The 16,895-nt window shown below is 46.1% G+C and overlaps 1 protein-coding gene across 1 annotated transcript in view; it reads left to right on the top strand.

Annotated features, from left to right (window-relative positions):
- The window catches only part of TMEM185A (transmembrane protein 185A), a 31,320-nt gene that overhangs the window by 12,232 nt on the left and 2,193 nt on the right, over positions 1 to 16,895 (top strand). The window contains exons 2-6 of the mRNA XM_030851844.2: positions 4,325 to 4,501; positions 6,665 to 6,872; positions 11,879 to 11,962; positions 15,116 to 15,292; positions 16,141 to 16,264. Of these exons, the coding sequence (XP_030707704.1) occupies positions 4,325 to 4,501; positions 6,665 to 6,872; positions 11,879 to 11,962; positions 15,116 to 15,292; positions 16,141 to 16,264 (770 nt within the window). The remainder of the gene's footprint in view (positions 1 to 4,324; positions 4,502 to 6,664; positions 6,873 to 11,878; positions 11,963 to 15,115; positions 15,293 to 16,140; positions 16,265 to 16,895) is intronic.

Raw genomic sequence — 16,895 nt, 5'->3', positions numbered from 1 at the left:
GGCTTCTCTTTTTCATTCTATTAATACAGTGAGTTACATTAACTGATTTCCAATGTTAAGTGAAACTTGCAGTCCTGGCTAAAGCACACTTAATCATAATGTAATATCCTTTTTATATATTGCTGGATTCAATATCCTGTTTTTTAGGGGTTTTGCATCTGTCTTCATGAAGGATACTGGTATGTAGTTTTCTTTCTTGGTCAGGTTTGGGTATCAGGGTAATGCTGGCTTCATAAAATACTGGGAAATGTTCCCCTCTCATCTTTTTCTGCAAGAGTTTGTGAAAAATTGGTACTATTTCTTCCTTATGTGTTTGGTAGATTTTGTCTGGCCCTGACATTTTCTTTGTGAGAAGGAGTCCAACTGCAATTTCAGTTTTTTAAATAGATATAGGAATATAAATATTTCTTCTTGTGTGAACTTTAATAATATCTTTATTTCAAGAAATGTATGTGCATAAAATTGTTCATAATATCCACTTCTAATCCCAGTAATGTTTGTAGGATTTGTAGTGATGTCCCCGCTTTCATTCTTTGTATTGGTAATTTGTGTCTACTGTTTCTTTTCTGATAACTCTAGGTATAGGTTTACCAATTTTCTTGATCTTTTCAGAGAACCAGCTTTTAGTTTCATTGATTTCTTTTTTCTTATGTGGACCATTTTTACAGTCTTTATTGAATTTGTTACAATATTGTTTCTGTTTTATGTTTTGGCTTTTTGGCTGCAAGGCATATGGGATCTTAGCTCCCCGACCAGGGATCGAACCTGCACCCCCTGCAATGGAAGGTGACGTTTTAATCACTGGACTGCCAGGGAAGTCCCTAGTTTCATTGATTTTTCTCTAACATGTTTCTTACTTAGTTCATTGATATTTGTGTGTATATTTATTATTTACTTCCATTCATTTTTTTAAAATTTCCTTCTCTTCCTAGTTTTTTAAGGTGAATCATAGATCGTTGACTTGAGAACTTTTCTACTTAGCGTTTGATGCTGTAAATTCCCCTTAAGTATTGCTTTAGCTATATCTCACATATTTTGGTATGTTGTGTTTTCACTTTCATTTAGTCCAGAATTTTAAAAATTTTCCTTGTGTTTTTTTTTCTTTTACCTATGGATTATTTAGAAGAGTATTGTTTAATTTGTAAGTATTTTGAGAATTTTTCAAATATCTTTAAGTTATTGACTTTTAGTTTAATCTCATTGTGCTTAGAGATTTACTTTGTATGATTTCAGTCCTTTTACATTTGTTGAGGATTGTTTTATGGCCCAGAATTCAGTCTGTCTTTGTGAATGTTCCATGTGCACCCAAATTTGCACTTGAATTTGTATTCTGCTGTTGTTGGGAGGAATGCTTTATCAATATCAATTAGGTCATGTTGGTTGATAGTGTTATTACAAACTTGTATATCCTTAGTAATTCTCTATGTGTTCTATCAGTTACTGAGAGAGAAGTGTTAATTTCCAGTAATAGTTGTGGATTTTTCTGTTTCTCCTTAATGTTTTAATTATTAGTGTTTTCTACGTGTATTTTGAAGCTTTGCTATTAGGTACATAAATATTTACAGTTGCTAGATCCTCCTCCAACACAAATCACCTCTTTATCATTATGTATGCTCCTGTTTGTCCCTGGTAATATTCCTTGTTCAAAAATATATCTTAGGGCTTCCCTGGTGGCACAGTGGTTGGGAGTCCGCCTGCCGATGCAGGGGGCGCGGGTTCGTGCCCCGGTCTGGGAGGATCCTGTGTGTCGCGGAGCGGCTGGGCCCGTGGGCCATGGCCGCTGATCCTGCGCGTCCGGAGCCTGTGCTCCGCAACGGGAGAGGCCACAACAGTGAGAGGCCCGCGTACCAAAAAAAAAAAAAAAATATATATATATATATATATATATATATATATATAAACCTTATATTGTGGTAGGCAGAATGATTCCCCCAGAGACATCCAGGCCATTAAGCCCTGGAACCTATGAATATGTTATGTTACACGGTAAAGGGGATTTTGCAGATGTCTTTAAGGTTACAGTATTAGTTTTTATTGCATCCGTGACAAATTACCACAGATTTAGTGTCTTAAAACTACACTAACTTATTATCTCATAGTTCTGTAGGTCAGAAGTACAGGTACAGCATGGCTCAGTTGGATCTTCTGCTTAGAGTCTCACAAGGCTGGAATCAAGGTGTCAGCAGGGCTCTGTACCTTTCTTGAGGCTCTGGAGATTAATCTGCTTCCAAACTCATTTGGGTTGTTGTCAGAATTTAGTTCCTCGTGGTTGTAGGGCTAACGACCCCATTTCCTTGCTGGCTGTCAGCTAGGAGTTAGTCTCACCTTCTAGAGTCGGCTTGCATTCCTTGGCTCATGACTCCCGTCCTCCATCTTCAAAGCCAGCAAAGGCAGGTGGAGTCCTTCTCACTTTTGGAATCTCACTGACTTCCCCTTCTGCCTTATCTCTCCTCTTCTGCCACATCTCTCTGACTTACTTGTATGCCTTCCTCTTCTGCTTTTAAGGGCTCATGTGATTACATTGGACACAACTGGATAATCTGGGATAATCTCCATATTTTAAAGTTGGCTGATTAGTACCCTTAATTCCATCTGCAGAGTCCTTTCATGGTAGTACGTAGATTAGTGCTTGACTGAATAACTGAGGACAGGAATCTTGGGGAACATATTTAGAATTCTGCCTACCACAGTTGTGGACTTTAAGATAGGAAGAGTATCCTGGATTATCCAGGTGGACCCAATCTAATCACATAAGGTCTTAAAAGCATAGCACTTTCTCTGGAAGCAGGAGCCATATGGCAAAAGAAGTCAGAAGCATGAGAAAGATTCGATATGCTGCTGCTGGCTTTGAATGTAGAGGCCTATGTTCTTCTCAGAGAGAGAACCCTAGGACCTAAGGGCAGCCTCCAGCTGACAGCCAGCAAAGAAACTAAGATCTTAGCCCTACAACCACAAGAAACAGGATTGCCAACAACCTGAATGAACTTGGAAACAGATTCTTCCCAGAGTCACCCGAGAAGAGCCCAGTCAACTGACATCTTGATTTAATTTATGAGACTCTGAGCAGAGAAACCAACTAAGCCTGTCTGGACTTCTGACACACACAGCTGTGAGATAATAAATTTGCGTTCTTTTAAGCTGCTAAGTTTGTGGTAATTTGTTATAGCAGCAATAGAAGACTAAAACAGATATTAGTAAAGTCACTCTTTCTTCTGGTTAGTGTTTGCCTGGTATAACTTTTTCTGTCCTTATTATCTATCTGTCACTTTGTAGATAGATAAAGTAGGTTTCTTATAGATAGCATATAGTTCTCTTGCTGTTTTAAATCCAGCCTGACAATCTTTGTCTTTTAATTGGTAATTAGACCATTTATATTTCATGTAATTGTCAATGGGGTTGGGTTTTTACTGCCTTCTTACTGCAGTCTGGAAATTGCCTCCAGGCAGTAAGCTGGGGCATTGATAGAGTTTATCTCCTTTGTTTTCTTTCTTTCTGCCATCACGGTCCTTCACTGCCTGTTGTTCACTGTCTGAAAACTGTTGTTTCATATATTTTGTCCAGTTTCTTGTTTAAGGTGGGAAGGAAAACTCCATCCCTCTTACTGTATCAAAGCTGGAAGTAGAAGTCCTCAACTATGTAATTTCTAATTAATATTTTAAAAACATCCTCTTCATGAAGTCCCTTTTATGTGAAATATGAATGTATGTTTATATGTATAATCCAGTCACAAAAAGGATAATACATATACTAAAATATTACTGTATATGAATATGGCAGATGGCTACCTGTTTAAAAATAGAATCAAATAATTAGTCAGTGACAGAACTTGACCATATCCTGAACCTGTCCACTGTTTTCAGTCTCCATGTCTTGATGGCTAGTTCCTTCTGCTTGGAGTGCTTCCTCAGCTCCTATCCTTTCCTGCCTGGCAGCTTTCCATGTATCCTCCAGAACCAGCTCCAGGGTCATCACCTCTCTGCTTCCCAGTCCCCCCAGACAGAATCCGTATTTCTTCTTCTGGGCTGCCATCACACTCCACCCATAGAACCATTATGGCACAGGCCATGCTGTGCTGTAAGTATATGTTTCTGTGTGGACCCTCTCCTACCAGGAAGCCCTGGGAAGCAGGAAACTTATTTTAGTCTTCTTTATATTTGTCTTATCCTCTAACAACAGTATGTCTTCTACATAGAATTTTTGATATATGATTATTGAATTAGTGACTCTCTTCATGTGCTAGAAAGCAATGTTGTTATTACTCCTCATTTTAATATCACATATTTGTGAGTGTGAATCCTCTTTAATCATTTTGCTTTTCTCCCAGTAAATTCCTCATCTATGCCTGTCTGCTGCTGTTCTCTGTGTTGCTGGCCCTTCGTCTGGATGGCATCATTCAGTGGAGTTACTGGGCTGTCTTTGCTCCAATATGGCTATGGAAGTTAATGGTCATTGTTGGAGCCTCGGTTGGAACTGGAGTCTGGGCACGAAATCCCCAATATCGGTAATACTGCTTTATAAAACCTTTTGGTCTCTACTCTGAGCCGAGGGGGGGCAGTATCTTGTTTTTCACTTTATCAAAAGTCAGGACTATTTTCTTTTCTACCTCTCTGAGGTTTTCTAAGAACTATAATATAGGCAAGCTGAGTTCTGTTTTAAGTTTTTAAAAATTAAGTGTTTGCTATCCACTTTTTAACAAATGCACTGTTATTTTAGGTGCTTAAGTTCCTAGCCAGCCTACAAAAGCTTAAGTAATCTAACATGCATCCAAAGTATAGAACTGTTATACCATGCTAGACAAGGACATATAAAACCATCATGTTTGTAGGAGCAGTTCTACAAACCACAGGTCTAGCTTTGGTCATCAGGGATATATCCTTCTCCACTCAGTCCTGGAACTGGGTCTCCCCTTGTCCCAATCTCCTAGTCCTGGGGTTTTAGGACTGTTAGTGTGGAGGAGGCAGCTTGGCCAGGAAACAGTTAGGTCCTGAGACAGGAAAAGGTGAGACCCAGATGCCGTGAAGGAGAGCAGAGCCTTGGGGGCCGGGCAGAGGCGCACCCTTTACCTTCACCCCCACCTCCCCTCACGCCTTTCTTCTTGGACGGTGTTCTGGTCCAAGTTCCTGTCGTGAGCTCACTCCAGTGTGCAGCCTGGTGCTGCTGGGGCCCACAAGAGTCTCTCTGCTCTCCCTCACAAAGTTTGGAACTTTGGAAAGGAAAAAGGGGGACTTGAGAGTGAGGGGCTGTTCTGAACCATCACCAGGAAGATGAGGAGTGGAGAAATGCCGGGTAGGCAGGTGGGGAGAGAAGAGGGGGACAGTGCAGCTGCTCACGCGAGAAAAGTGTAGAAGTGGGGACCATCTCAACTTGTTTAAGTCTTTGTTATGAACTTTAAAAATGAGATTTAGGTCGAGTAAAATATGTTACCGCATACGTATCTAAGAACTTGAAAATAGCTACACAAAGAGCCCTGGCAGATGGGGGACATTCATGTGTAGCTTAGATTTTTTAAGTTCTTAGGTTTTTCTTTTTTAAGATTACCTGTGTGGCCATAAATCTTTTATTTTTTATGAGGTATTTTCAGATATCTAATGTTTGCTACTCAAAGAATGAAAAGTTACATAGCTAAACATTTTAAGTTCCACTAGTTATTTAGAAGCTATCTGAACTTTTCTCTGTTGGTTACATTTAAGATTCCTTTCAAGATTCCCTTAAGAAAAGGAATTGTATGTGCGTAGTTGAATGTCCTGAATGTACAGACATGGTCATTCTAGTGTCAGTACTGTCCAATGGAACATTGTTGGGTCCTATAGAAATAACCACTGACCTCATTTTCTCTGTGTCCTAAATTTACAAGCATTTATCACCAACATGACACATCACAAATGTTCATCTATATTTTGAATGAAGCACAGTCAGCCTTGCAAATGCATTGTTAAGCATTTTCCTGATTAGTGGCCTTATTATTTTTTTAATTGTTAACCTATTAAGTCCAAGCATGATCCTTAAGCAGCTTTAACTGATTTAAAGAACAGTTTTAATGGCTCTTCTTTATCATCTGCAGGTGTCAATTCATCCTAATGGAATAGAAAGGAAAATAAAAAGGCATTCACAATTTTATTTGCATTTTAAAATAGCACCTAACAACAGTTGCTGTATTTTCTTGAAATAGCACACACTTATTCATAAAACTAGAGCTATTTTGATAGTATTGCATGAAATGTGATTTACATGGTTTTTAATTCATTGAGAGACAGGGATCGTGAGATTTAAGGGATATTTCAGATTTTAGCAGTAGAAGCAATCAGCTTAAATAATCTTGGAAGTAGTTGAACTTAAAGTTATGAACCAGAGTGTTTATGTGCACTGTCAGGAAGTAATAACTGTGGCTCTTGCTTCTGAGAATATCTTTATTCCGTTCAAAGTCTAAGTCTGGTTTGGTTGTAAATGTTCATTTCTCGTCCTGTAGTAGTTCTTTGATGTTTGAAAGATTGCCTGTTAAGGAGGAATGTTGGTTTAGCTTTCTACCTGATTTTCCTGAGCCTTTTGTTAAATTTACAAATACGGTCCTTAGTACCCACGTAAGCTGGCATTTGCCCTGAGCTGCCTGCTTGTTACGGAGACTCCGAGCTGAGGGTGTTTTTCTTCGCCTTCTGTCCCTTTCCAGAGCAGAAGGGGAAACGTGTGTGGAGTTCAAGGCGATGCTGATCGCGGTGGGCATCCACTTGCTGCTGCTGATGTTTGAAGTGCTGGTCTGCGACAGGATCGAGCGAGGCAGCCACTTCTGGCTCCTGGTCTTCATGCCGCTCTTCTTCGTTTCCCCAGTGTCTGTGGCAGCCTGTGTTTGGGGCTTTCGACATGACAGGTCACTGGAGGTGAGCTTTCGTATATTTAAGCAGGTTTTAAAATGCAAAATCGTTTGGTCAGTTATTGTAATGGAGACTTCTTGTCCTTGGTTAGGAAGAGGTTGATCACTAACGCTAGATCATGGTACGTAAGGAAACGAAAGATGATGGAAATAATCATGTTTCTCTTTCTTGACTTAGAACGCTGGTTTTTCACTGAGGCCATCAGGCTTCTTCCAGCTTCACGTCTTTCCCTGCCCACCTGGATCAGCCAGCTTCTCCAGAGAAACAGAACCAGTAGGATAGATGTAGATGTAGATATAGACGTAGATGTGCGGCTAGATATACACATGGGGAGGTTTATTTGAAGGAGCTGGCAAGTCTGAAATTGATGGTGCAGGCTGGCGGGCTGGAGACTCAGCAGGATATCTCCCTCTCCAGGAAACCTCAGTTTTTGCTCTTCAGGCCTTTTAACTGATTGGATGAGACCTACCCACATCATGGAGGGAAATCTCCTTTTCTTAAATTCAGTACCCTTACAGCAATACCTAGATTATAGTTTGGTTAAACGACCGGGTACTACAGCCCAGCCAAGCTGACGTGTAAAACTAACCAGCACAGCACCTCAGACCCCATGACCAGCACTTTGTCTGCTCCCTGGCTAGCTTATCCTGATGGGCCTATATGTTCATTTAGTAAGCATTTATCGAGTATTTACTATACGCCAAGCCCTCTTGGCCTAAATGTAAGGGATACACACACGAATGAAAAAGCAATACTAGCAATGCTAATAGTAGTAATGAAAATAATAGCAGATAATATTTATTGACCACTTGCTGTGTACCAGGCCTGGGGCTGGATGCTTCCATGCAGTAGGATCTCGTTGAAGATCTGCAGCAACCCCGTGACGTGGCTGCACTTGCCAGCCCTGGTTTCCAGAAAGGGTAGGGAATTTGTTCCTGGCCGCTTACCCAGGGGCAGGGCGAGGATTCCATTGCAGGCAGCCCGACTCCAAAGCCCGTGCGCCGAACTGCCCAGAAGCTGAGGGCCCACAGCCGGGTCCAGAATGGCTCGAGGGGGGAAACTGGACACTGTGGATGCCGTGTTGAGCTGCGCGGGTCGAGAGCGGAGGAAGAAGACCGCAGTTGGTCAGAAGGGAGAGTGGGAGCTGGTGGGTGGCAGCTCAGGGTACTTGAACCTGGCGAGGGAGGTACCCACAGTGGGAGAGTGATGGAGCCAGGCCCCGGGGCACCACTGGGAACAGGGCCCCGAGTGACAGGAGCGGCTGTGCCTGGCACGGGGAGAGCGACCCCTCAGCCCTGGTCCGGGCGGCCATGGAGGGAGGGGAGCCCTGGGGGCCTGCTCTCAGCCTCCCTGCGCTTGCCCTCCCGCTTCAGACCCTCTGCCCCGCCAGGTCCTCCAAGAATTTGCTCTTGAACTGGTCCACTCTCCAGCGACCTCGCTCTCTCATCTGAAAGGGAAAACACAAAACAGCAGCAATACCCCCTCAGGCCTCCGTTTGCCTCTCGTGCATCTTCCTTCCTCACAGAAAGGCTCTGGGAAGCAGTGCGGCAGGGACCCCGCATTCCCTGCTCCGGCACGTGCTCCCCGTGGCCTGTGGCCTCATCCGGGGGCCTCTTGAGCCCCCATCTTGTCTGGCCGCTGGCCGCGCTGTAGCTCCTGACACCCCTGGTCCCTCGACCAGTCTGGCCACCTCTGCCTGCGTTCAGCTCCTTCTCTGAAGTATTCTTCCTCCGTCCGCTCCTTGCACGTTGCTGTTGCATAGGATTCTAGTCCTGGGCGTTTTCTGTCCTCACTGCGTGCACTTCCTCTGAATGATCTTGTTCACACTTCCTGCCTCCACTGCCACGTACGTGCTCTCACTTCCTAAATTCGCATTTGTAAACTCCGATTTCTACACGAGCTCCAGACTCATCCAACTTCCCCTGAATCTCTATTCCCTGTATTAGTTCGAGGCACCATTTCCACCCCGTCACACTTACCTGTCTACTTTGTGCCTCTGTTGCTTTGCATTTTTCTCTATTATCTGAGCAAAATGAAGTAAAACCAAGCTTTAAAAATCATTTATAAAAGCTTACATTAAGCAAAATCACTGAGGTCAAAGCTGCTCGATTTTACCTATTTGGGGCCGTGTTTCTCAGTGGGGCTGGGTATGCGCTTGGCGTTTTGGATAGGAAATGTTTTGTTGAACAGGACTGTGCCCTGCATTTCAGGACACTTATCCCTGACCTCTGCCCACTAAACACTAGCGGAGGTGCTCCCTCAAGTCATTGTGACAGCCATTAGGGCCCCTGCACATGTCCTAGCTCTTCCGCAGGTGAGCAGCATTACCCAGGTTGAAAAGCGCTCAGAAAGTTCTATAAATACTGTTGGATGAGGGCTGAGGAGGAGGTTTACGAAAACTGAAAATTTGGAACTTTGTCTCTTAGAAAGTAAAAGCATGTACAAGGGCTAGGACTATACTGGGCACGAAACCGTATTTTCCTAATGCATTGTGGCCACACTCTTGGCAATCTACCTATGAGAAGAAAGCACATGCCAAGAGTTGAGCTCCCTCCTGGTTCTTGTGTCCCAGGAGGAGTACCTACGTTGGCTAGGGGGTGACTGGGGCTAGATTCCCCCAGAGCCCTGAAGGAGGAGTCCGGGTGAGCCAGGGTGCCCTGTGCAGGTAGGAAGGGGATGGTATTTTTCAGGCAGAGGAAATAACACATAAGAAGCCGTAGATGCAGAAGAAAGTCTGTCATGTTGAGTGGACCAGTGACTCAGATATGACTGGAGCACAGTTTTGTAAGATGCAGAGAGTCCTAGAGGTGGAACATGGTGATGGTGTCACAGCCACAGTCATACGGTGGTAATATGAATGAACGTACTTAACACCATTAAACTGTACCCTGAAAGACGGTCAGGACAAAGAGGGTAAGTTTTACATTACGTGTATTTTTCCACAGTAAAAAGAAAAAAAATGCCTGGAGCATGAAGTACAAAGGAGGGAGCCGGGGAGGAGGGGGTCTGCATAGAGGGATTGGGCTGAGTAAGGGCCAGTCCTCAGTCCTCAAGGCGTTGCTGAGCTTCCCAGGACACCATAATGAGCTCCCAGGGGCACCATGGGATACCAGACATTTCTGAGGGAAAAGCAGTGACCCCTGACATCTGTAGGGACACCCTACGGACTACTAGCTCCATGTAGTTTAGGGCTTCACTATGAGGTCACACTACATTCATTTCGATAGTGTCATGGAAGAGTCTAAGTTGTTGGCAGTCGCTGGGATGAGAAGGCAATGCTGTGCAAAAATGCATACGGAGAGCAGGTGATGAGGGTGGCAGTGTCTTGAGGAATGGTGCAGTGCCAGCAGGCACACACGTCCCACCAGGAATTACTTGTAGTTAGCTAAGAATGGGACACACATAATATTTTTCTTTCAATTAACGTGAGGTAATTGTTTTTTTAGATGGCTACTTAGGATAAGCACTCAGTTTAGATCTAATGACTTAAATCAGTGGAACTGTTAGGTGTTTCTTTTGGCCCAGAGGCCTCAGAAAGAATTGCTGAGTCGCTAAATGCCCTGGGAACTGGGAACTTTGGGGCAGCTCTGGGCCAGGTCACGTGGCGTCCTGTGACTTTCATCCTGTGGGCAGTGATGAGCCCTTGAAGAGCAGTGAGCACTGCAGCCAGAAGGAGGGCTGCCTGCGGGGCATTCGGGAGCACGAGGGCCCGAGGAAGCAGGAGTAGTCGGGATGGAGGCCGGGCTAGGGATGCTAGAGAAGTCTGCACTGCACGGTGGAGGACAGGGCCAAGTGCCTGAGCCTGAGGGTGTGGGAAACAGAATGCGGGCTGCCCTCCTGTGTCCTGATTTGGGGAATCAGGCCACAGCGGTAGCTCCCGGTGAGACAGGGTGAAGGCAGCAAGGTGCGGGAGGTGGGGTAATGAACTCGGGGGAGAAGGGCTTCCTCTGAAGTGCCTCAGGGAGAGTCGGCTCTGGGCCACAGCAGGAAGGCCAAGGTGGAGACAGGTTGGAGAAGCGAGCAGTAGGAGGTCGCGCAGGCCAGGGATGTGGAGGCTGGCTCTGCTCCCCACCCCAGGGCAGGGTGAGGGAGTGAAAGCACGTGTGTTTGTGTCTGAGTCTCTACAGTGGGGAGAGAGGCTGAGTTTAAGGCTTTGGGGGGCATCACCATGTAAGGAGAGGAAAAGGCACATGAAAGGGGAGTGTCAGAGACCAGGAGGATGGCGAGACTGCACGCTGGGATCCTCGGAGGAGGGAGGAGTGGTGGGCAATCTCCCACGCTGCAGAGACGCCCAGTAGGATGCCAGCTGAAGTGGTCCGACGCTGCAGAGCTGATCAGGTGACCTTGATGAAAGCAGTTTCCCGGTGGTCCTGAGGGTGGAGGCCGGGCCACAGTGGGTGGAGCTTGGAGTGGCAGGGGTGGCCGTAGGGACTCGAGTGTCCATGGTGTCTCACAGAGCTTGATGGTTTGGGGTTAGTTTGTGTTGAATGGGAATGAGTTGAACATGTTTCTGTGCTTCTGGGAAGGATCGTGGAGTGGCGGGGTTAAAGATGCAATAAAGAATCCGTAATTGATGTCTTGATGTGACAGGGTCCTCGAGGAGCCAGAAAGGAAGGGGTGGGATGCAGGCCGAGTTCCAGGTACAAGAAGAAAGCAGTACAGGGATGATTAAGAACAGAGATGTTTGCGGGTAGGCGCAGAAGGAAAGCTGGGGGAGACCACCAGAGACTGCGTCTCTGCAGATCGCGAGCCTGGAGACGGGCCATTGCCTGGATGAGCATAAAGGGCCGAGCAGCCACTGAGCAGAGGACGAGGCCCAAGGCCAGGCCGGGTTCCTCCTTGACACAGCACTGCTTTGCTCCTCCGGTGCTGAGAATCAGGAGGTTGCAACTTGACATAATAAAACTTTTGCTGCATTATAATTTGCATTGCCTTTTAGTGTGTTAACCAAACAATTGTGGTATTGAATGCAACCGTTATTTTGTTTAACTGATTCTTCTCTTCATTTTTAGTTAGAAATCCTGTGTTCTGTCAACATTCTCCAGTTCATATTCATTGCCTTAAGACTGGACAAGATCATCCACTGGCCGTGGCTTGTATGTAACTTTTAAAATCCTTAAATAAACTTTTCTTTTTATTATAAAAGTCATTCGTGTTTATTGTAGAAATGTCGGAAAAGACAGGCAAGCGAAGGTAATAGGATAATAATCACCCATAATCCACTGGGAGATAACATGGTTAGTGTTTTTTGTTTCCTTGTTTGGGGGTTTATTGTTTCATAAAGATAATTGAGATCATACTGCATGTATAATTTGGTATCCTACTTTGTTGTTCTAATGTTGTATTATAAGCATTTTTACATGTCAATAAAAGGTTCTTATAAGCATGACTTTTCAAGTTTAATTGATGCAAAATATTCTTCAAATACATTTATGAGACTGTCCCCTCATTTCTGAATATTGAAGTTGTTACTGGTGTTTTACAATTATAAATCATGCTGCAGCATATAATTTTGTGCATAAAAATCTTTGCCTGTTTTTTTTTTTTCATTGTTTTCCTAGGAAGGACTACAGAAACAGTATTACTGGGCCAGAGGGTGGGAACTTTTTGAGATGTTGAAATACAAACTGCACTGCCAACACCCTTTTCCAAAAAGCTATGCCAGTTTACACTCCTGCCAGGGGTGAAGTCTGAGTCATGCGAGTGACCTCTTGCTTCCGTTAATGGGTGTTCGGTTAAAACTGATTGTGCATAGATAGACAGAAGAATGGATGGAGAGAGAGAGATATATGGCAAGCTGCAAATTAGAGAAAACAGTACGGTTTCAACTAGTAACGCATAGAAAGAAGATGAGACAAAAGGTAGAAGAATTATCTTGCCTCTGGGAGGCGAGGTCTTGCCAGGGTTTGGGGTTTTCTCCCCGGCCCCACCCTGCTTGATGTGTACTTTTGTACATAAGACATTGTCTGTGATTAACATGGTTTACCTTTAAAAAAAGAAAGAACAAAGGTAAAAAGTATAGTTAAAAAAAAAGAAAATATTCATTTGGCGACAAGGAAGAAAATATGGGAACATAAGTTACCTCTCTAGTGAATAAAGACAAGATCCATCCCTTCTGCCTAAAATCTCTGATAAAACATTCATAATAAAACATACTGTTCAGGCGCCCATCTTCCATCTTCAGGGTGCTGTGTCTAGAGAACAGTAATTGGGTTCAGAGCTTTCTGTTGTGCCATGGAGGAAACAAATCTGGGTAAGACCAAAATTTTAGTGTAAGGTGAAATCAGAAAAAAAAAAAGATTAGGAATTGTGCATGTTTTCTAAAGATGAACAGAGGAATTTTTCCAGCCCCAATCCTGTGCAAGTCCCAGCAGATGAAGCAGCCAGATTGCAGGTTTCCCACAGTGTTCAAGAGAAACCAAGTGAGGCTGGTCGCTAACATTCCACCCACGAGGACCAGGCCTCTAAGTGAGTCTGTTCCCAGACGTGCTTTAGGAGGAGGGACATAAGGGGAAGCTGTGCACAGCAAACATCCAGTCAGGAGCTCTGAGCTCCTCAGAAGGATTAAAACTCATATACCAACTCAAGTCCTGGGTCTAAAAATGAAAGGTAAAAACTAAAGAAGTGTTAGAAGAAAACACAGGAGAAAAATCTTAGGGATCTGGAGTTAGGTGAAGAGTTCCCGGAAATGGCACCAACAACATGGTCTATAAAAGAAGCTCAAAATTAAAATGAAATTAATGAAAAGACAGGTCACAGACCAGGAGAAAATATTTGCAAAGCAGATGTCTAACCAAGGACATGTATCCAAAGCATCTAAAGAACTCTCAAAACTCTAAAAGCTCAACAACCTAATTTTAAGATTGACAAAAGACTTGAAGCGACTATTCACAACGAAGATAGACATATGGTGAATAAGCACATGAAAAGGACATCACTACCCATTCGGGAAAAGCAAATAAAAACCAGGATGAGGTACCACAGCACACTCATCAAAATGGCAAAGATAAGAACCACAATACCAAGTGCTGGGGCAGACCCGAGGGACCCGGACCCTCGCCCGTCGCTGGTAAAAATGCCAAACTGGGTGGATGCTCTGGAAAACGGCTCGGCAATTTCTTATAAATTAAACATGGAGTTACCATGTGACCTAGGAGTGCCAATCCTGGGTGTTTCCCCTGGAGAAATGTAAACGTACAGCCACACAGAAACCTGGGCATACATGTTTATAGCAGCCTTATTTGCAAGTGCCCAAAGCGGGAAAGCACCAGCATCTCGTTCCCAGGGTGACTGGAGAGCAGGCTGGGGTGCGTCCACCCAGTGGAGCAGCGCTCAGCAGTGAAAAGCAGTGACGTGTAGATACACGCAACGACCTGCAGGCATCTCAGAGATGTGCTGACTGGGAGAAGGGAGCCTCAGGTTACATGCTGTATGAGTCCGTCTCCATCACGTTCTTGAAGAGACAAAAGTGTCGTGATAGAGGACAGAGCAGCAGCTGCCGGGGGTTATGGGTGGGGCGAGGGGGTGACACAGTGATGGGAGAGCACGAGGGAGTCTGGCAGGGTGAAGGAGCTGTCCTGTGTCCTGCCCGAGGCTCCACAGATCTATACGTGTGTGCGTGAAAAGTCATAGAACTGGACACCAAAGGATAACAGTCAATTTTACTGTTTTGTAAGAGAAGACAAAGGGACAACAGATGTACCCAAGGGGGCCATGCAGAAGGGAGAAAAGGTCACACGGGAGGAGCCTGCTGAGGCCCCCAGGACTCATCGTGTGGGCTTGTGTGTGAGGGTGAAACAAGCTCTTTCTGGTATGACAGCAACTGACACAGAACACACCTGGGCGAGGCAGCGGAGACCGAGTGGCGGAAGCCTCCCAGCCTTGACTTGCAAGTTCATGGAGGGCCTGGGCCCCCTGCGCAGCCTGGGTTGCCAAGGAGCCTTTGGCCACAGTGCCTCTGGCAGGATGGGAAATGACTGGGAAGAGGGGATGTCCGGGTGAGCCAGGGCACAGGTGGAGGGGAGGCGGGCAGAGCCCGGGGCCCGCTGAGCGAGCTCACGCCTCAGGGCAGTGGCTGTGAGTCCCGTCACCCTGAGGGCTGCCGGGGCAGCAGCAACCCCAACAGTGAGCAGCGGGTCCTCTTCCCACGCTGGCCCCATCCAGGCCTGGCACCGTCTTAAGTGCAGAGATCCAGGAAGGAGTTGGCTCTGCCTACCCTAAAGACCTTTCTTCTCTCCTCCTCCCTTCAGGTCGTGTGTGTCCCCCTGTGGATTCTCATGTCTTTTCTGTGCCTGGTGGTCCTCTACTACATCGTGTGGTCCGTGCTGTTCCTACGCTCCATGGATGTGATCGCGGAGCAGCGGAGGACACACATCACCATGGCGCTGAGCTGGATGACCATTGTCGTGCCACTCCTTACTTTTGAGGTAAGCTTTCGGCAGAACTCTTGAGGCCCAGCAGCCTGCGCTTCCCCAGCACAGCAGCTCCCCGGGCGAGCCTGCCAACAGAGGACCACAGGACAGTCAGAGCGGCCTTTCTTTGGGGACCTGGGGGCTGGCAGTGAGAAGTGTACCTTTCTAGCCACCACGCATCTGAATGTATTGATTTGTCGTCTTCTTTTTTTTTTGAATTAATTAATTAATTAATTTATTTATTTTGGGCTGTGTTGGGTCTTCATTTCTGTGCGAGGGCTTTCTCTAGTTGTGGCAAGCGGGGACCACTCTTCATTGCGGTGCACGGGCCTCTCACTATCGCGGCCTCTCTTGTTGCGGAGCACAGGCTCCAGATGCGCAGGCTCAGCAGTTGTGGCCCACGGGCCTAGTTGCTCCGCGGCATGTGGGATCCTCCCAGACCAGGGCACGAACCCGTGTCCCCTGCGTCAGCAGGCAGACTCTCAACCACTGCGCCACCAGGGAAGCCCCGATTTGTCATCTTCTAGAAAGAGAAAGTTGGATGTGATATTTTTGTATTTGAGCCCTGTGGAGAATTATAGAGTGGGCACTGTTGACTCCTCCAACCAAACAGCTGCAAGAGTTTCCCAGAACAGTCCTGATGTTGGAAATGTTGTAGGTGGATGGATTTTGCTTAGTCCTGAAGAGCCATATGAAAGCTCTTCTTGTCCTTTCCCCCAGAATGGAGGGTTACCGTTGCCTCCTGTGGAGCGAACGTCCCCCTTATGAGACCTGACGAGGGAGGGGCAGTGCAGTCTGGCTTCAGAGAGGGTCTGTTTTCAGATGCTCCATCGACAGAACCTCAACTGTTTCTCTTTCTTTAGATCCTGCTGGTTCACAAGCTAGACGGCCACAACGCGTTCTCTTGTGTCCCGATATTTGTCCCGCTCTGGCTTTCCTTGATCACTCTCATGGCAACCACATTCGGGCAGAAAGGCGGAAACCACTGTATGTACGCAGCATTTCCGAAGCGCTTGAACTGTGTGTGTGCGTGTGTGTCTGTGTGCCTGATGCGTGTGTGTCTGTGTGCCTGATGCGTGGCTGTGTGTGTGTGTGTATGTGGCCCCGCTTTATGAAAAGACGAACCTAAGGACCCCAATCAGGGAGTTTCCCTGGGAAAGGTAGGACTGAAGAAGGCCTGGAATCTTCCAGGGGAAGGGCGTGCCATCAGCCTTGCTTTCGTGGCCCTACGACCGGAGGGGGGCCTGAGCGCGGCAGGCAGCCTCTCTGGGCCCATCCCCTCTGCTGCAACACCGGGACCAAGATTCCTTTTTCCCAGGGGCTCCTGAGGATGAGATGAAAATCCACATCATCGACCAAACCCTGAGCGTCCTCCCAGTGTCTGTTTTGTCCTCGCTCTTGCCAGCATCATTCCTGAGGTCTCCAAGTCTTGTCAGTGGTGCCCGGCTTCTCTCTCTCCCCCTCCACCTGTGTGCTGTGATAGCCCTTTCTGAAGTGCTCTTTGATGAGGGCCCCCTCCTCACTAGACGTTGAGCTCCTTTGCATGTAGGCCCAGAGCACGCCCTTCTGGAAACTAATGCCACCGGGGGTTTTGCCCCAGGAGAGCCAGCACTGAGCT

This window comes from Globicephala melas, chromosome X, assembly GCF_963455315.2.
Source record: "Globicephala melas chromosome X, mGloMel1.2, whole genome shotgun sequence".
Taxonomy (NCBI): Eukaryota; Metazoa; Chordata; class Mammalia; order Artiodactyla; family Delphinidae; genus Globicephala; species Globicephala melas.
The sequence above is the reverse complement of the archived record's forward strand: the minus strand, read 5'-3'. Positions and strand labels throughout refer to the sequence as shown.